The sequence below is a fragment of the Doryrhamphus excisus genome, linkage group LG18, assembly GCF_037039965.1.
Source record: "Doryrhamphus excisus strain RoL-2023G ecotype Guam linkage group LG18, RoL_Dexc_Guam_v1.1, whole genome shotgun sequence".
Classification (NCBI taxonomy): Eukaryota; Metazoa; Chordata; class Actinopteri; order Syngnathiformes; family Syngnathidae; genus Doryrhamphus; species Doryrhamphus excisus.
In genome coordinates, this window is record NC_136374.1 from 770,914 (window position 1) to 790,349 (window position 19,436).

The window sequence follows — 19,436 nt, forward strand, 5'->3', positions numbered from 1 at the left end:
ACGTATTACCCAGAAAGACAGAGAAGGAGAAACCGGCTATCATCATAAGATTTATCAGTAGAAAGCATAGGAATGAACTGTTAATGCAAGCAAAGAAACTTAAAGGTACAAATGTATACTTAAATGAGCACTTGACAAAGAAAAATGGGGACATTGCACGAGAGGCAAGGATACTAAGAAAACAAAAAAGCATTTTCGCAACATGGACCAGAAATGGCAACATATGGATAAGAGAACAAGAAGGGTCACAGCCGAGGATGATAAGAGACTTGAAAGACCTTGAACAACTTAGAAGAAGGAAATGAACAATTGTTGTTATAATTGATTGAAAGACAGGCTATGGACAATATGTTGTGGTGGGATATAGAAAATGGGCATATATTAGAACATGGATGCATATATAAATATAGATATTGATATTATGAGTGAAATATATGAGGTAAATGAGGGTATGAACAAAAGTGCATTTATCCCAAATTATAACTGTGTTTATATGATACACTATGATGCCAATAATGGAACTGAACAATGAATATAGACTTCCCTTCAGTGATTTAGACGATGATGGACTGATTGAGACTGTGGCAGACAGCGTGAGCAGTGAACATCATGATTTAGAACAGCTGAATTTGGAAACTTTTGCATACACTGAACACAAGATGTATGATATAGACAATAGTATTGATTCAGAAAATCATCATTATAACACAATTAACTGTAGCTGTGACTACTACACAGATGAGACATTTACAGAAAAAAAATTAATGGATGGAACCTTTTCAGTCATACACTTCAACAGCAGAAGTTTGAGTAGAAACTTCACCAAAATCAGGGACTATTTAAAACAAATTCCTACCTTTAACGTGATTGCAATATCAGAGACTTGGTTGGACAGTGAGAAAGAAGCTGATGTTAGTTTAGATGGGTATGAATTATTTACCACAAATCGGAGCAATAAGAAGGGAGGAGGAGTTGCCCTATTTGTGAGCAGTGATTTAAAGTATAAAAAAATTGAGCATATGTCAGTGCAAATAGAAAACATCATGGAATGTGTCACAATAGAAATAGATATGGGGAAAACCAGTAACATAATAATAAGTTGCATCTACAGAACACCAGGATCTTGTATAGATGTATTTAATGATAAACTTATTGAAATGTATCATAAGATGAATGATAGAAAAATGGTAATTGTCTGTGGTGACTTTAACATAGATCTATTAAACCCACATAAACACAATAAGACAAAAAGCTATATTGAATCACTGTACAGTGTAAATTTATTTCCTACCATATTAAAACCTAGTAGAATAACAACAGACACTGCAACACTAATAGATAATATATTTACCAATGCAATGGAGAAAAAAATAGTAAGTGGACTTCTTCTTAATGACATCAGTGACCATTTACCTGTATTCATAACAGTACAATGTTCATATGACACCCAAACACAGGCAAACTCTGATACCTACAACATAAGATATAGAACAACTGAATCCATAGAAGCACTTAAGAAGGACTTAAAAGAGCAAAGATGGACAGGTATTTACTCAAACAATGACCCTAATAAAGCATACGAAGAATTTCTGGCAACTTTTACCAAATTATATGATAAACATTGTCCCATTACAACAAAAAAGAAGAAAATACAATGTGAAAAGCCTTGGATGACAAGGGGTTTGGAAAATGCGTGTAAAAAGAAAAACCTACTTTACAAACAGTTTCTGCAGTCAAGAACAAAGGAAGCTGAGAATAAATATAAAAAATATAAAAATAAATTAATTAGCATATTGAGAACCAATAAGAAGGATTACTATCATAGACAATTAGAAGAGCACAAAAATGACACACAGAGTTTATGGAAAGTGCTTAATACTATTATTAAAAAAGGAGTTACTAAATTATATTATCCTAATTACTTTACTAAAGAGAATCAGCCACATATAACCAAAGCTAATGAAATTACAAATGGCTTTAACAACTATTTTGTGAATATGGGCCATGACTTGTCAAAAGAAATTGTACACCCAACAGCAACTCAAGATGTAGATGAGAATATTATTAAGGTAAATCCAAATACCATCTTCCTCAAGGAAGCATGCTGTTAGCATGCTAACAGCATGCTAACAGCATGCTACGTATATCACGTTAATGTGCCCAAGCAGGAAAGGCTAACATTGAAAATAGTCAAAATGGATACCACCATGACTTCATGTCTGGCACCTCAAACTCCAAGAAGGCTGTGGGAACGTGCCTGACAACCCCCCGACCCCCACCCACCCACACCCACCGGGGTCTGTGGTCTCTATGGGGCCTGTCCCATCCAATTTGCCCCATGAAATAATCCGCCGGTTGCGTAACCTCCGCCCTGCCGCCCGCCGCCATGACAAGCGACTCTAAATCCAGGAGATCAAGAAAGGGATCAGACAAAAGGAGGACAGAGTCGGGATGGAGCAGAAGGGAGGTGGGACTGCCGGGCAGCAGAGGAAGTCAGTAGGACCTCATTCATCTCCTGACAGCGCTGAGGTGGCAGACCAACACCCTGCCAGGAAGCCGCGGTCACTGCCCCTCCTATGGGGGGGCAGTGACATCTTGGTTTTAACATGATTAGAGCCCTCTGGACATGAAATAGCAGCCCTATAGTCACCTTTACACTCCTATTACCCAACATAGCAGACATCATAAGAGAAAATAAAACATAAGACAACTTGGTTCTAACATGATTAGAGCCCTTTAGACATGAAATAACAGCCCTATAGTCACCTTTAAAGTCCTATTAGCCAACATAGCAGACAAAGTAGGTGAAAATAAGACATAAGATATAGAAAACTGGGTTCTAACAGGATTAGAGCCCTCTGGACATGAAATAGCAGCCCTATAGTCACCTTTACACTCCTATTACCCAACATAGCAGACATCATAAGAGAAAATAAAACATAAGACAACTTGGTTCTAACATGATTAGAGCCCTTTAGACATGAAATGACAGCCCTATAGTCACCTTTAAAGTCCTATTAGCCAACATAGCAGACATAATAGGTGAAAATAAGACATAAGACATAAAAAACTGGGTTCTAACATAATTAGAGCCCTCTGGACATGAAATAGCAGCCCTATAGTCACCTTTACACTCCTATTACCCAACACAGCAGACATCATAAGAGAAAATAAAACATAAGACAACTTGGTTCTAACATGATTAGAGCCCTTTAGACATGAAATAGCAGCCCTATAGTCACCTTTACACTCCTATTAGCCAACATAGCAGACATAATAGGTGAAAATAAGACATAAGATATAGAAAACTGGGTTCTAACAGGATTAGAGCCCTCTAGACATGAAATAGCAGCCCTATAGTCACCTTTACACTCCTATCAGCCAATATGGTAGACATAATAGGTGAAAATAATACAATAAATGAGACTCCTGCTTGTGTGTTGTGGGGCCTCCAACAGGAAGTGATGTCTGGGGTTCAGAGAGGAGTTTTATCTTGGCACGGGTTCCATGTCCAGAGTATCCCATGTTAGGGATTACTGTCTGTGTTGTGAGATGATTGACAGCTGGGCTAAAATGCATCATGTGAGTGGGCGGCCTGTGTTCCACTCCACTGCTGTAGGGGGCAGTCAGCGACATTCACGCCAGGCGCTTTCCGGGCATCATGTGATGGAGAGATGAAACCCTGATTGGGTGCACGGAATCACATGACTCAATCACATGACTCAATCACATGATGTTGACTAACGAGTGTTAGTTTATTTAATCATTTGATTTGTACTTGATATATGCTTTTATAATGATATGGAAGTGTATTATAAAAGTATATATAAATAAGTTGCTCATGATGACATGACGAGGACTGAAGAGTTGAGTCCTCAGAGGCCCACAGGAAGTCCTCCTTCCTCTAGGCCTCTGAGGTCACATGACACGTGGAGGCCAGTGGAAGGGGGCTGATGGGGGGCTGATGGGGCCTTCTTCCAAGCTCGGCTGGAGAGGAAGCGAGAGCAGCACGTGCCACCGTAGTTTACGTAGGACCACACTCCGAAAAGAGGAAGCCTACTCTGGGGGGTGGGGGTGGGGGGGGCAGATACAGGAAGTGTATCGTTATTTATACCCGAGGCCTCGTCCCAAACATGTATTTATACCCTTTTGGCAAAATGAGGGCATGACGAGAGTACAATTATTCCAGTCATCGTTGCTACCCTATAACACGCTAACCGAGGTTCCACCCTGCTTCTCACAGCCCCCCCAGGGGGGTCTGCCCCCATTTGAGGAGCACTGCTCCAGAGACAGTATTAGTGATTGCTGAGCCTTACGTCATAGCGGACCTTGAACACATCCTTCTAAGCCGCGGTGTGGCCATCAATTCAAGCGTCTTTCAACTGAGCGTATTTGCTGTGAGCACCTTGTGCTTTTGTTGGAGCCCTGGTGGTGGCAACGTGACAAACATAAACATGAAATAAACAACTCACGTGTCACGTTCAGGGTGCACCCGGTTCAAAAGGTGTGTATAAATAAACTAAGGAGTGGCGCCTTTACTCCTTCACACACGGGAAAAACAGGATGTGAGAGCAGCCGCGGAGGCAAAGGTGAAGAAGATCCATATGATGGCGGTAGATCAGCTGGAACATGTGACTGACGTTTCCATGCTAAGCCAATGAATGTTCTTATTTTCTTGCCATATGAAAAATGTTACTTTCAAGTTAGAGCTGTTTTTTGTTGCTGAGTCTTTCCTGCCCTGACATGAACTCCACCAAGTTGTTTACTCGGAAGAAGAGGCTGATGTTTCACCGGGTTGGTGGACAAGGTCGCCCCCTGGTGATGACTCCCTGGAACTGATTTCTATGCAACTGGTAGGAATAAACGACCGGACTGTGCTGCAAATGTATTTTTAAATACAAATTGACTTGTAGGAACTTCAAAGTATAATAAAAACATATTCATGATTATCCTAATGTATTATTTCAAACAAGTTTGCAATGGCCGCCATCACTCAAACCTGTCATTGTCCACAACGTTTTTACTCGGGAACTAATGTCGCCTTAAAATTAACTATAAAAATACTACTACTAAGGTAGCAAAAGCCTAGCTTAGCAAGCTATTCAGCTAACTCAGCTACTCAGACTGCATGTAATACTGGTAGCCAATCTTTTAGGGCAGGGGTCAGCAAGTCGCAGGTCCTGAGCCGCATTCGGCGCTTCAGCCTCTTTGTTGTGGCTCCCTTTGCAATGCTCGAACATTTTTAACACCCGAGTGGGGAAATGCACGTCTTTGGAGTGAGATAAGAATTCCAACTTTTTATGAGACCATGAATGCATCCTGGCGGAGTTCTGAGTGTTGATTGGATGAGCACGACGAAGGCGGGGGAAGCCAGTGTTTGGCTGCCTGGGTTGGTTGAGATGTGCACCCGCATTTCGGTGTGCGCAACATTCATTCAGTTACGGTAATCCAAGAACGACTTCGTATGGAACTGGGTTACTTAGTGCGGCAAAGAGTAAAATGTCACCCGACGACTGTACTGCCGAAACCCGGGATCGAACCAGGGACCTTTAGATCTTCAGTCTAACGCTCTCCCAACTGAGCTATTTCGGCACGTGTAGGAGAAGCTAATCTAATAACCAATAACTAGCTAATGTTCAGACAAATAAAGTTCTGGTGCTGTGAACGTGACGAAACCTCGTGTCATCTGCGACGCCGGTGATTGGTCGGCTTTTTAGTACATTTCCGGATTTGGGGCTCCAAATCATGGTCTCCCCGTGCATGCGTGGGTTTTTTCCGAGTACTCCGGTTTCCTCCCACATTCCAAAAACATACTAGCTTAGCTTTATGGTGACTCTACATTGTCCATGGATGTGATTGGTTGTTTGTCCCAAGGATGCCAAGTCACATGACGCCTGCGTCGTACATAAAAGGGGTTTATTGTCAACACAGCAGGGGCTGACCATCACATACAGGCGTCTCCATGCATTCAGCTTGGGAACGTGGTCATCTCCAAGGAATTGGAATGCTACAGTCAACCGCTTCCTTCCACCCCCACCTCCCATTGGCTTTACGGACATTCTACATTTATTTAGCGTCTTTTTCCCACCGCCGCAGCCGTACGGAGGAAAGCTACCACTGAATATGCATGGAGTATACAATATACAAGGCAGAAACCCAATACAGCAACACAAAGCCTTATTAGAAATATTCACAAGCAAATCTATTTTCAGTGTTTTTTATTTTACATCACTAAATACTGTATAAGGCCACGAAACCCAAAGTGATGATGTAACATGGTGTGGAATAGAACACTTAAGAGCATAAATAGTCGTATGGAGTCACTGACAGAGAAGCCTGCTGGTATCGGTCCTTGGACCTTGTGCCCGCCCGCCCGCCCGCCACAGATTGATATTTGCCCCATACCCTGCTTTCTTCTTCCATAAAAGGACAAATAAATACTTAAATACTTACAGCCACGGACAATATTCACATTCAATAAACACAGAGTTCAAGAGGCTGCGACTCGTCCGACACGTGACACAAAGTGAATGAACACCAAGATGACTTGGCTGCGCTGCTGTTGTGGTGGAGTCACATGATCTGACAGACATGCCGTACGCCGCGCCTAAAGACCAGAGGTGGACACAAGCAGAAGCGCGTGCCAGAGTGTGTGTGTGTGTGTGTGTGTGTGTTTAAAACCGGGCTCAGACAATTAGGAAGCTTCAGACTGGAACTAAAAGCTGAAAAATCTCCTTCAGTCCCCCCAAACGTGAAACGGTCGTGGCTGCGGGATTCCCGGCCCTCCTACTTCTTGTTCTTGAGCTGATTGGCCAGCCAGTCCAGGCCTTCGTAGAGGCCGTCGCCGCTGGTAGCGCAGGTGGCCTGGATGTACCAGTTGCGGTGGCGCAGGGAGTGGAGGCCCAGCTTGTCTGTGATCTCAGCGGCGTTCATGGCGTTGGGGAGGTCCTGTCGACGAGGGAACACTTTGATCAGTGGCGTTGTCGGTGACCCTTCTGGGAAGACGCTGTTTTTAGTGCATGATGGAACATCAACTGAGCGGCAGCTGGACCATTACACCACAAGGGCAGTGTCTCTGAGGGTGACATACTCAAGTGAGATTTGAACATTACTCTTTGAAATACAGTAAAGTCTCGTTATATCGATATTCTCGGGAGTCGGAAAAAATACCGATATAACCGGACTATCCATATATCCGATCCTGCGCCGAACTGCATTAAAAGTGGGCGGATCTTTGATATGGCATGTAATTTTCTCCTTGAGTTCATGGATTGCGTATCTAGCATGCTTTTGTACTACAATACATTTTGTACTACAGTAAATAAAAATAAACTTACGCGGTAGTGATTACCGGTTACCGGGACATAATTCACCCCGGAACTATCGATAGGGAAGGTGTTGCCACCCGGAGGGGTAGGCGCGAGGGACAGGTGTTTTCCGCTGTGTGTGCTGCACTCTGGTGGTGGAAGTGTGAAAAATAAAGTTGACTGGAAGCAGCCGTTGGCCGTGTTCTTTTTTGGTATTGAAATCCTTAAGCAAAGATTGATTTAAGCTGCTTTTGTATCGATATAAGCAGACCAAATTGGCTGGCGGGAGATGAAAAGGGCATCGTAGTAACCGGATTATCATAATAACCGGGTATCGTACTAATGGAACTAATTATATCATAAAAGACTAGAAATTTGTTGGGAAATGAAAATAGTATCGTAATAAGTAGTAATTCATTATAACCGATATCGATATAACCAGACTTTACTGTATATGCCAACATATTTTAATGAATGAATGGATGATGGTCCCAAGCCTGCTGATTAGCGCTTCAACAAGAAATCTTGTCACGTTTTAATCACGAGATCTTGTGACATCTTTACTGTTGGTGCCAAGTGAGTCTGTTGCCACCGTGTCTGATTACTCGTCTCCGGGGGTGACACCCCTACTCCTCCAGCTGTACCCTCTCTTCTGGGGGAAAAAAGGGCCGAGGTGCTGAAACTGGTGCTTCCTAACTGTTTGGAGCCGAGAGATCAATCAATCAATCAATCATCCATCCATCTATTCAACCATCCATCCACCCATCCGTGCACCCATCCATCCACCTGTCCGTTCGTCCGTCCATCCATCCATCCATCCATGGATGGAGTTTTTTTCTGAATGAGAAATCTCGTCACGTTTCCATCTAATCTCGTCTTTTTCGCTGGTGCCTTCAGGCTGACTCGGTGCTCTCTGCCTCCCTGCAACAATTCCTTTGCACATTTGCAGAGAATGCCCCCCCTGCGGCGTGTGTTGTGCATGTAGGGGGGGGGGCGGTGTGTGTGTGCGTATTCAGACGTGTTTCCTGCCTGTTTGTTAGCAAAGACGAGAAGCACCGCATCTCTCAGTTCATCCTCAGCCAGCATCCTCATCAGCTCCTCTCTCGCCTCGTTGACGCGCTCTCGGTCGTTGCTGTCCACCACAAAGATTAAACCTGGGGAACAGAGGATGAGGAAAAGGACGAGTGTTTCCGAGCATGTCCGTGTTCGTTCAGCTCACCCTGCGTGTTTTGAAAGTAATGTCTCCAGAGGGGACGGATCTTGTCCTGCCCGCCCACGTCCCACACGGTGAAGCTGATGTTCTTGTACTCCACGGTCTCCACATTGAAGCCTGGGAACAAAGCAAAGCCGTGAGGCCGTTTGGCCACCGCAGCGGGCACGAGCGCACGTACCGATGGTTGGGATTGTGGTGACTATTTCCCCGAGTTTCAGCTTGTAGAGGATTGTGGTTTTCCCTGCCGCATCCAGCCCCACCATGAGGATCCTCATCTCCTTTTTCCCTATCAGGCTCTTCAGCAAATTCCCAAAAATGTTTCCCATGGCTCACGGATGCTTCTGGAGACTCTGGATGGAAGGATTTGTCACAAAGGGCTGAAAAAATGTGCATGTGCACACTCGCAAACAAATGAAATACGACAGTTACATTTCTTATTGAACGCAACGACAAGGCCAATGAAATAAATATGGCGCTAGCCGTTTACGCTGTCCCATAAACGCATTCTAACGCACTCAGTCGGCTGTCATCGTCCTCAGCCTCCTCCCACAAATAGATGGCAGTCCTGTGGGAAACAGTCACTAGCCCTCTCAGTCAGTGGATGGTGTAGTAGTACACGTGCTCCGGCAAAGCGCTGATGACTAAGGCAGGCAAGACGTTCCACGCCGCCCACGGTCATTATCACCCCAGTGAGGAGTGGAAGAGGAGCGTGTCGATGCCATGACTGCGGGCTGCAGCACAATCTGTTCACAACCGTCCCTCAAACATGAGCCGGACTGGATGCCAATGCCCTCATCACTCCTGATGAACGTCCTACATTCCACGTCCCGGCTCGGAAAATCTGACATGAAAAGGGCCTGTTGGTTCCTCAACACAAACCGTACTGTGCCTCCTGTGGACAAAGTCAGCAACAACAGGAAGCTTCCCTCACACGGTTTTACAGCACTGCCGTTCAGGGACCGCCAAGCAAAGCTAAATCTTAATGCTTGCCAAGAAACATTCATTTTCTACCGCTTATCCTCACCAGGGTCGTGGGGGCAAGAGGCAGGGTGCACCCTGGACTGGTGGCCAGCCAATCACAGGGCACATACAGACAAATATATAGGTATTTTGCAATGGGAGAGGAAACCGGAGAACCCGGAGAAAACCCACGCATGCACGGGGAGAACATGCAAACTCCACACAGAGATGGCCGAGGGTGGAATTGAACTCGGGTCTCCTAGCTGTGAGGCCAAAAACTGGGGGCTGTCTTACACTGGCTCTAACTCACTGTGGACCCCCTCACCATCTCAGAGCGCTCACAAGTGGCTCCGTCTGGTCTTGTTTGTGACATTTAAAAGAAACTACAAACGAGAGCTCTCAACCTGAAATAACACCCCTATAGTCACCTTTACACTCCTATTACCCAATATAGTGCACACAAAAAGAAAAAAATGACATTAACGACCTTCTAAATATGCTTTTCAACATTATTAGAGACCTCTCGACATGAAATAACACCCCTATAGCCACCTTTACACTCCTATTACCCAATATATAACACATAAAAAGAGGGGGGAAAAGACATTAATGACCTTCTAAATATGCTTTTCAACATTATTAGAGACCTCTCGACATGAAATAACACCCCTATAGCCACCTTTACACTCCTATTACCCAATATAGTAGACATGATAAGAGAAAATAATATGATCCAGTTCATTTTCATTGTGTGATTCATTTTGTATTATTATCATGAATTATCATTATTATTAACTGAACGAGGAATCACTTTTTAATCTGGTGTGATGTTGCGGCACGAGTCCTTGTGACACCGCTGGTGCTGCAACGCCAAGCTATGTTTATGGTTTATGGTTTATGGTTTATGGTTTATGGTTTATGGTTTATGCTTTATGGTTTATGGTTTATGGTTTATGGTTTATGAGAGAGGTGAATTTGTGACAGGCCGACACCCCTATAGCCACCTTTACACTCCTATTACCCAATATATAACACATAAAAAGAGGGGGGAAAAGACATTAATGACCTTCTAAATATGCTTTTCAACATTATTAGAGACCTCTCGACATGAAATAGCACCCCTATAGCCACCTTTACACTCCAATTACCCAATATATAACACATAAATGAGGGAAAAAAAGACATTAATGACCTTCTAAATATGCTTTTCAACATTATTAGAGACCTCTTGACATGAAATAACACCCCTATAGCCACCTTTACACTCCTATTACCCAATATAGTGCACACAAAAAGAAAAAAATGACAATAACGACCTTCTAAATATGCTTTTCAACATTATTAGAGACCTCTTGACATGAAATAACACCCCTATAGCCACCTTTACACTCCTATTACCCAATATAGTAGACATGATAAGAGAAAAAAAGACATTAATGACCTTCTAAATATGCTTTTCAACATTATTAGAGACCTCTCGACATGAAATAACACCCCTATAGCCACCTTTACACTCCTATTACCCAATATAGTAGACATGATAAGAGAAAATAATATGATCCAGTTCATTTTCATTGTGTGATTCATTTTGTATTATTATTAGACGGTTGAAACTGAACGAGGAATCACTTTTTAATCTGGCGTGATGTTGCGGCACGAGTCCTTGTGACACCGCTGGTGCTGCAACGCCAAGCTATGTTTATGCTTTATGGTTTATGGTTTATGGTTTATGGTTTATGGTTTATGCTTTATGGTTTATGGTTTATGGTTTATGCTTTATGGTTTATGGTTTATGAGAGAGGTGAATTTGTGACAGGCCGACACAAATGAAATGCGTGGGGACCACCGGAGCGTTTGGACGAGCATGGACATTAAAGACATTAAAGACGCCGATACCAAACCGATCCGATATCAGTCGATGTATGAAAGCTAACATTTGGATGCTAGCTAGCGGCAGCCCTGTCCATGGTCCTGAAGGTAGCATCACCCCGCCATCATCCCCTCTCGTGCTCTCCCGCTCATCTTCACAAGTTTCACTTTGGTTCCGTTTTCACGGCACGGCCACGGCAAGTCGGTCACGTGACCACCCACCGTGCGACTCCCGTGACCCGGGCTAGCCACGTTAGCCACCGATGCTACATTCGTTAACATTCCGGCTAACCTGTCGCAGTTAACCCTGAACGTCGCTCCTGCTTCATATCAACGACGGACCGCATCTTGAACGCCCCCTAATCAAGTGCCGATGCATCCACGCTCACATCCCCTTTAATCGATGAGACGTGACGGTTGCTAGCTAGGTGTCTCCTTCCCTCCTTCCCTCCTTCCCTCCTTCCCCAACCCTCCGTTCATTCGCTCTTCTCTTCCTCCTCCGCGGGCATCCTGCTGTCACAACGCCGCGGCACAGCGTCTCCATCCCGGCTAACAAAGGTGCCGAACACACGGGACGCAAAAGGGGCGACTTACGTGGGTATTCACCGGGGGTGTTCGGTCGGGGGTGCCAGTAGTGTGAAGGAGTCACCGCTTACCTCTACTTCTACCTCTACCTCTCTCTCTCTTTCTCTCTCTCTCTCGCTCGCTCCATAGTCCACGTCTCGCGAGGTTTCCCCAAGGGTGCAACCAAAGAGCAGGGTCTCGCGAGAGTAGACATGATCGACACCAGGAAGGCACGCTTATGGAGCTAATGGTTCATTTTAGAACATGTACGGTATTTTTAACAGCGTTTGGAAACGGATCCACGTTTAGTTGGGAATAAAGTTCATTTGCCTTATTTAATTATGAATTATTGAAAATACTATTTTATTTCATTTCATATTTAATCTGATTTTGTTCTGTATTGACTTGGCTATATTGTAAATCTCAAAATATACGAATAATATTGTAAACCTCAATATAAGTCAGGGTTTAAAATAATGAAATAACATACAATAATTATACAAATATTCAAATGAATAACTACTTTTTAAAGTGCCAAACTGTTCTGATACAGAAATAGAGAAAACTTGAAGATCCAGGATGGTCGTTTTCATACATTTTCTGCATTTATTTGATTTTTTCAACAGTGAACGAAAAGTAAGACTATTATTGTCTTTGGGGATCGTTAACCAGATCACAAATAACTTTGTTCCTCGTCCTGGGATTTATTTCCATTATATGATCAGCAAATTAAAGGCAAAATCGGGTTTTTATGCTCAAAGGGTCTCGATATCGACAATACTGACCCGTCTTTGCATAGGATCGGATCGATAGCAAGATCTGCAGCATCGTATCGCCAGCACGGCCAGCTGACGTGGCGTGGAGGAAGCAGGTCCCGCCGCCACAGCGCGCCACAACGCGCCACAGCGCCCCCCGGCGTCCTGCTGCGTCACTGCTGGTGTGTGATGTTGGCGGAACGTTGGAGGCCGGCTCGTCCCATTGAGACCAGGTGTCGGGGGCCAAGGTCCACGTCCAGGTCCAGGTCCGTCTTATCTGCCGCAGGCTTTAACACATCAGCGCTGGCAAGGAGCACAGCCATTTTGAACCTGAAGAGAAAGCGAGGCCAACGCCAAAGTGCCGTCCGTCCGCACAAGTTGCCAATGGAGGGCAGGCTTGTTTTCCCGCTGTTGCTTCTTCTTCTCGCAGCCTTTCCGGGCGGCTTAGTGCGGGGCGACGACGATGCAGCGGAGGAGCTGCAGGTAGAAACCCTGGTGAGTTGGCGTGGACGATGCAGCCTTTCTCGTCGTGGCGACGCAGCGAACGCAACACTTAACGGGACTCCTCTTCCTTAAGGCCAAGCCCGAAACTTGCTCGGTACTTTCCGGCGTGGGGGACACGTTGCAGATCCACTACACGGTAAGACCCACCACGACACCATTCCCAGTCCCGACGAGGAGCCGTGCGTGCTAATGTGCTGCTAGCTTCTTTTATCGACCGAGTGCTAATGGATCGGTGAGCTCGGTCGGCGTGGAGCGGCCGTGGAACACGTCAGCGGGAACTGCGGCTGCTCGGCCACGGTCACGCCGCAAACTCACCGTGGACCTTCCATTCTTCCATGCGCGCTCCAGTCGATACCCGCATCCTTCCCGTGGCTCTTCTCACCCCCCCCCCCCCGTAAGACAGTCAAAACCATACCTGAGCTAATCCACGCGTGGGCACCCACTTCTAATCCAAGTATTTCTTTCAGTTTTACCATTAAAGCTGCAGCCTGGAAATGACCCCCAAATGACCCTAAATCTTGTAGCATCCCAATCATCCCACAAGGACAGTATTAGGGCCACGTGGGGGGCGGGGGGGGTCTGAGATTAGGAGAATAAAGTGGTACATTTAATTAGGAAAACATTTAAGGAGAAAAGTCATCAATTTACGACAAGAAAAAGGTCATAAATTAACAAGAGTAAAGTCATAAATTTATGGGAAAAGTCCGAAATTTATGACAATAAAGTTGTACGTTTATGAGGAAAAAAAGTCCTAAATTTATGACAATAAAGTTGTACGTTTATGAGGAAAAAAAGTCCTAAATTTATGACAATAAAGTTGTACATTTATGAGGAAAAAAAGTCCTAAATTTATGACAATAAAGTTTTACATTTATGAGGAAAAAAAGTCCTAAATTTATGACAATAAAGTTGTACGTTTATGAGGAAAAAAGTCCTAAATTTATGACAATAAAGTTGTACGTTTATGAGGAAAAAAAGTCCTAAATTTATGACAATAAAGTTGTACGTTTATGAGGAAAAAAAGTCCTAAATTTATGACAATAAAGTTGTACGTTTATGAGGAAAAAAAGTCCTAAATTTATGACAATAAAGTTGTACGTTTATGAGGAAAAAAAGTCCTAAATTTATGACAATAAAGTTTTACATTTATGAGGAAAAAAAGTCCTAAATTTATGACAATAAAGTTGTACGTTTATGAGGAAAAAAAGTCCTAAATTTATGACAATAAAGTTTTACATTTATGAGGAAAAAAAGTCCTAAATTTATGACAATAAAGTTTTACGTTTATGAGGAAAAAAAGTCCTAAATTTATGACAATAAAGTTTTACGTTTATGAGGAAAAAAAGTCCTAAATTTATGACAATAAAGTTTTACATTTATGAGGAAAAAAAGTCCTAAATTTATGACAATAAAGTTTTACATTTATGAGGAAAAAAAGTCCTAAATTTAGGACAATAAAGTTGTATGTTTATGAGGAAAAAAAGTCCTAAATTTATGACAATAAAGTTGTACGTTTATGAGGAAAAAAAGTCCTAAATTTATGACAATAAAGTTGTACATTTATGAGAAAAAAAGTCCTAAATTTATGACAATAAAGTTTTACATTTATGAGGAAAAAAAGTCCTAAATTTATGACAATAAAGTTGTACGTTTATGAGGAAAAAAAGTCCTAAATTTATGACAATAAAGTTTTACATTTATGAGGAAAAAAAGTCCTAAATTTATGACAATAAAGTTGTACGTTTATGAGGAAAAAAAGTCCTAAATTTATGACAATAAAGTTGTACGTTTATGAGGAAAAAAAGTCCTAAATTTATGACAATAAAGTTGTACGTTTATGAGGAAAAAAAGTCCTAAATTTATGACAATAAAGTTGTACGTTTATGAGGAAAAAAAGTCCTAAATTTATGACAATAAAGTTGTACGTTTATGAGGAAAAAAAGTCCTAAATTTATGACAATAAAGTTGTACGTTTATGAGGAAAAAAAGTCCTAAATTTATGACAATAAAGTTGTACATTTATGAGGAAAAAAAGTCCTAAATTTATGACAATAAAGTTGTACGTTTATGAGGAAAAAAAGTCCTAAATTTATGACAATAAAGTTTTACATTTATGAGGAAAAAAAGTCCTAAATTTATGACAATAAAGTTGTACATTTATGAGGAAAAAAAGTCCTAAATTTATGACAATAAAGTTGTACGTTTATGAGGAAAAAAAGTCCTAAATTTATGACAATAAAGTTGTACGTTTATGAGGAAAAAAAGTCCTAAATTTATGACAATAAAGTTTTACGTTTATGAGGAAAAAAAGTCCTAAATTTATGACAATAAAGTCGTACGTTTATGAGGAAAAAAAGTCCTAAATTTATGCAGAAAAAAGTCCTAAATTTAAGACAATAAAGTTGTACATTTATGATAAAAGTCATCCATTTACGAGAATATCACGGTACATTTAGAGAAAAATCTCCTTTTGGACCTGGCCTCCCACCGTGAGGGGGTTCCTGGAGGACGGAGCTCAGTGGTGTTTTTCATGAGCAGGGTCAACTGATGGACGGCAAGGTGATCGACTCCTCGCTGTCCCGGGAGCCTCTTGTGGTGGAGCTGGGGAAAAGGACGGTCATCGCTGGTAAATCAGAAGCTTCATATGCAGGTGTCTGCGTTGGGGAGTGACGTCATCCGTGTTGTGCTTGTTCTCAGGTCTGGAGCAGAGCCTGATCGGCGTGTGTGAAGGGTTGGTAGAAACCCAAAACCAATGTTATCTTCATGCTGGATTCCAGTCGGTCTACACATGCTCAGGTTCTACGTCCGCTTTCCTCCCTCTCGTTTCAGGCAGAAAATTAAAGCCACTATTCCGTCTCACCTTGCGTATGGGAAAAAAGGTTACCCTCCTACCATTCCAGGTAGCGAACACACACACACACACACGCACACACACACACACACAGTCTCATGTATCTGCACTGACCTGATAAGGCCGTGTTTTCCCTCCTAAATAAACACGAGATGCTTCACCAGATGTTCAGTCTACAGGTTCAGACCAACAGGTGTCGTCTAGGGCCTTCTTCCCAAGCGACTCAGAGTTTTTCTTCTTGTCACTCACACACACACACATGCCCTGGAGAGACCCAGAGAAACAACAAGTGTGTGAAAGGTCGTTGGCAAACATCAAAGGAGGAGCCGTGATGCCCGCCACAGATAAATGACTGGAATGCAATGCCGTTTGGAAAGGAACTGGAATCAGGGATGTCCAAACTTAATCCCAGAGGCCACTCGGATTATGTACATTTTTCCCCCATTTTGTAAAATGCTAAAAAAAAAAATCATTTATATATGCAGTACATGTATGTACAGTACATGTACAGTACATGTGCTTAAAGGCCATGAATAGGGTAATAAGAAATATGTAAAAATAGACAAGCAGACCTCCTCCAAGAGCACCACACCCCCAACCCCCCCATGTGTCGTATACAATACACAATACACAATAATCATCCTACATTTGATGGATTCTTTGGGGTTTTCTACCATCTGGTGGAAGCTCGTCCTGTACTTTACTTTCCCCAAGTGGTCTGACTAAAAACACAATGTTAATCATTCCTGGATCATTATGGTTCATGATGATTATTATTATGGTTCATCTTGGTTACAACATTCTTCATTGCTAGTGCCGTGAAGGTCTGTGGACCACCCACACACTCCAGGCATCATCAGGCATCATCAGGCGTCCGTGTCGTTTGACTAACGATGTCGTCCTCCAGGCGACGCGTCCCTGGAGTTTGAGGTGGAGGTGATCTCAGTGACGCAGCAGACGCCTTGGCAGAAGATGGTGAACGACGTGTTCCCCTTGCTGTGCTTGGCCCTGGTGCCCACCCTGCTGGGCCTGGTGGGCCTCTACCTCTACAACAAAGCCAAAGACCAGAAACCCGGCAGAAAGAAGGCAAAGGACAAGAAGAGCAAGAAGAAATAAGGAAAAGAACTATTTAATAAATTTTTAAAAAGTCGTTGATGTGTCTTCTGTTGGATGTTTCGTGTGTCGTCAGCAGCTGGGACGACGGAGAGCAGATCTCTGAGCTCCATGAAGTTCAGTAAACTTCTCCTGTGCAGCACGTAACCCCAAACCCAACCCACAATATAAAACGGCTCATTTGCAAACTATTCAGTATGTTTGTCCCTGATAGAAACCTCGAAAATAGTTTTATTGCAATTCATGTCCCATTCATAGTTGGACTTGGGTCACACACATCGTGAAATTCTTACATAAAATACTCAAGCATGCTTATGTTGGAGTTGTTATGTAACACTATAACAATTGGAATGTAAATGATGTATGTATAGGTGTAGTGTGCCAATTTATCTACAATGCGACGATTATTATCAGTAGCACTACTTTGTCTCCTGATTCTCGGAGTGATACAACCACGTCTGCATACGCGTATGCGCACACATGCCATAACGTTCCGCCAAACGGAATAAATACCTTTTCAGCATGTAATAAATAAGTTATTTCTGCATGAAATCGCATAATAATATCACTAATGTAAATGAAGAAAGACCAATGCATTTGTCTTACGTTTGGAAAAAAACGTCGAGCCCGAGCGCAGCGGAAGAGGTTGCACTACTTTGCGCGGTGCAACCTCTTCCGGTCCTCTTTCCAGCTTCCCGTGCATCATGGTGAGCGCAACACGACGGCCGTTGTAGGCCACAAACGGAATAAAACAGCATCTTTTTAACATTGGGGCACCATCTTAGCCAGTCGTTGCGTGTGTAATCACTACGCCTGCTCGTAATCCGCCGTATTGTCGTTTAAAGTCAACTGTAACGTTTTGTAATCGTGTTTTGTCCGGGCCTCCATGCTAGCATACTAGCTAGCTTAACATGTGTTCCTGTTAGCTAGCCTTGTCAGGGAAGCGTACTATGTCAACTTCAGTGACTTAACACGACCTACATTATTGTTTTTTCACGGGAAAATTTCATTTAATATTTAGACCAGTGCGAAGTATTAAGCCACATGTATGGATAAAAGATAAAAGTAATATTTGTCATAAGTCATTTCGGCTTCATAGCTACAGTTGAAATCGTGTGAACGCTAGTGACCAAAATACATGACTTGTATTCTTTAAAATATGTATTGCACCAATTTTTTGAAAGTTACTAGACTAATTAAATTAATTTTAAAGTATGGGTTCGGTATCTCCAATACCAGATTGAATTTGACTGGATCTTAAACAAAATCAGTGGCATTGCCCATCACTGGTCAACACTGGTACGAATGAATGTATGAATATGTATGGGGAAATACAGGATTTTGGAGTCAGTACTGCCTTGCTTTCTGTCCGTACTCCACTGAACACCGCCGTCTTTTCCCCGCCAGACCAAGAAGAGAAGGAACAACGGTCGTGCCAAGAAAGGCCGCGGGCACGTGCAGCCCATCCGCTGCACCAACTGCGCCCGCTGCGTCCCCAAGGACAAAGCCATCAAGAAGTTTGTCATCAGGAACATCGTGGAGGCTGCAGCCGTGAGAGACATCTCCGAGGCCAGCGTCTTTGACTGTAAGTGGATGGTGCAAATGCCCCGTGTTGTTCGAACCGTGTCTCTGATGCGTGTGCGTCCCGTGCAGCGTACGTCCTGCCCAAGCTCTACGTGAAGCTGCACTACTGTGTCAGCTGCGCCATCCACAGCAAAGTGGTGAGGAACCGCTCCTGCGAGGCCAGGAAAGATCGCACCCCCCCGCCCAGGTTCAGGCCCAACGTGAGTCCCACCCGCATCACTTGCTCTTGGAGGTCAACAAGAATTGCCTCAACACTTTTTGTCTGTTTTTAGGCCGGCGCTCCGAGAGCTCCTCCAAAGCCCATGTAGATCCCACATCTACACTTGAGGAATAAATGCTTCACAAAATCTTGACCTTGCTGACTTTCATTTCTCTTGTAGAAAAACACCACAGCTGTAGACTTATTTTATTTGGAGTAAATCCTTACAGTACAAAACTTGCAGTAGTATGGAAATGCATACATTTAAGAGTTAGCATGGACGTCAAAGCAATATTACACTGAAACCAACTTTTAGGGAACACTTAAAGCCAGCACAGGTTGGGTGGGGGTCTGCAGGGAATTGTCTTTGGCTCTTAGCAGCAGCATTCAATCTTGATTGGGGGGGGGGGGGCTGGTGGTGAGCACTTTACAAAGCCGGTTGGTACCACTGCCAGAACACTTCAAATACAAAGGCACAAAATACGAGATACAGGAAGCAAACCAGCCCAAGTGCTTT

The 19,436-nt window shown here is 43.2% G+C and overlaps 3 protein-coding genes and 1 non-coding gene across 4 annotated transcripts; 2 read left to right on the forward strand and 2 right to left on the reverse strand.

The window, feature by feature from the left end:
- Positions 1-5,519: 5,519 nt before the first annotated feature.
- trnaf-gaa (transfer RNA phenylalanine (anticodon GAA)) lies at positions 5,520-5,592 on the reverse strand. The gene has a single exon. It is a non-coding gene; the product is annotated as a tRNA-Phe (tRNA).
- Positions 5,593-5,888: 296 nt separating this feature from the next.
- On the reverse strand, positions 5,889-12,058 carry LOC131106304 (ADP-ribosylation factor 3). Its single transcript, XM_058055229.2, has 5 exons — positions 11,944-12,058; positions 8,699-8,870; positions 8,527-8,637; positions 8,337-8,461; positions 5,889-6,948 (listed from the first exon to the last, which is right to left on the reverse strand). The coding sequence occupies exons 2-5, from the start codon at positions 8,844-8,846 to the stop codon at positions 6,787-6,789; spliced, it is 546 nt and encodes a 181-aa protein (XP_057911212.1). The 5' UTR covers positions 8,847-8,870; positions 11,944-12,058; the 3' UTR covers positions 5,889-6,786.
- Positions 12,059-12,818: 760 nt separating this feature from the next.
- fkbp11 (FKBP prolyl isomerase 11) lies at positions 12,819-17,173 on the forward strand. The gene is made up of 6 exons (XM_058055228.2): positions 12,819-13,163; positions 13,246-13,308; positions 15,711-15,798; positions 15,870-15,903; positions 16,002-16,072; positions 16,931-17,173. Exons 1-6 carry the CDS (start codon positions 12,858-12,860, stop codon positions 17,137-17,139), a joined length of 771 nt encoding a protein of 256 aa, XP_057911211.2. The 5' UTR covers positions 12,819-12,857; the 3' UTR covers positions 17,140-17,173.
- Positions 17,174-17,684: 511 nt separating this feature from the next.
- Positions 17,685-19,073, forward strand: LOC131106327 (small ribosomal subunit protein eS26). Its single transcript, XM_058055271.2, has 4 exons — positions 17,685-17,843; positions 18,544-18,721; positions 18,790-18,920; positions 18,993-19,073. Exons 1-4 carry the CDS (start codon positions 17,841-17,843, stop codon positions 19,026-19,028), a joined length of 348 nt encoding a protein of 115 aa, XP_057911254.2. The 5' UTR covers positions 17,685-17,840; the 3' UTR covers positions 19,029-19,073.
- Positions 19,074-19,436: the final 363 nt, after the last annotated feature.

Bases quoted from the DNA above. Each gene is read 5' to 3' on its own strand.
- LOC131106304 (XM_058055229.2), bottom strand. From the start codon at position 8,846: ATGGGAAACATTTTTGGGAATTTGCTGAAGAGCCTGATAGGGAAAAAG. The intron at 8,638-8,698 runs GTACGTGCGCTC...CTTTGTTCCCAG, and splicing joins CACCACAATCCCAACCATCG to GCTTCAATGTGGAGACCGTG. The intron at 6,949-8,336 runs GCAGGAAACACG...CCTCGTCGACAG, and splicing joins TCGTCTTTGCTAACAAACAG to GACCTCCCCAACGCCATGAA.
- fkbp11 (XM_058055228.2), top strand. From the start codon at position 12,858: ATGTTGGCGGAACGTTGGAGGCCGGCTCGTCCCATTGAGACCAGGTGT. The intron at 13,164-13,245 runs GTGAGTTGGCGT...CTCTTCCTTAAG, and splicing joins AGCTGCAGGTAGAAACCCTG to GCCAAGCCCGAAACTTGCTC. The intron at 16,073-16,930 runs GTAGCGAACACA...GTCGTCCTCCAG, and splicing joins TTACCCTCCTACCATTCCAG to GCGACGCGTCCCTGGAGTTT.
- LOC131106327 (XM_058055271.2), top strand. The intron at 18,722-18,789 runs GTAAGTGGATGG...CGTCCCGTGCAG, and splicing joins CGAGGCCAGCGTCTTTGACT to CGTACGTCCTGCCCAAGCTC. The intron at 18,921-18,992 runs GTGAGTCCCACC...GTCTGTTTTTAG, and splicing joins CGCCCAGGTTCAGGCCCAAC to GCCGGCGCTCCGAGAGCTCC.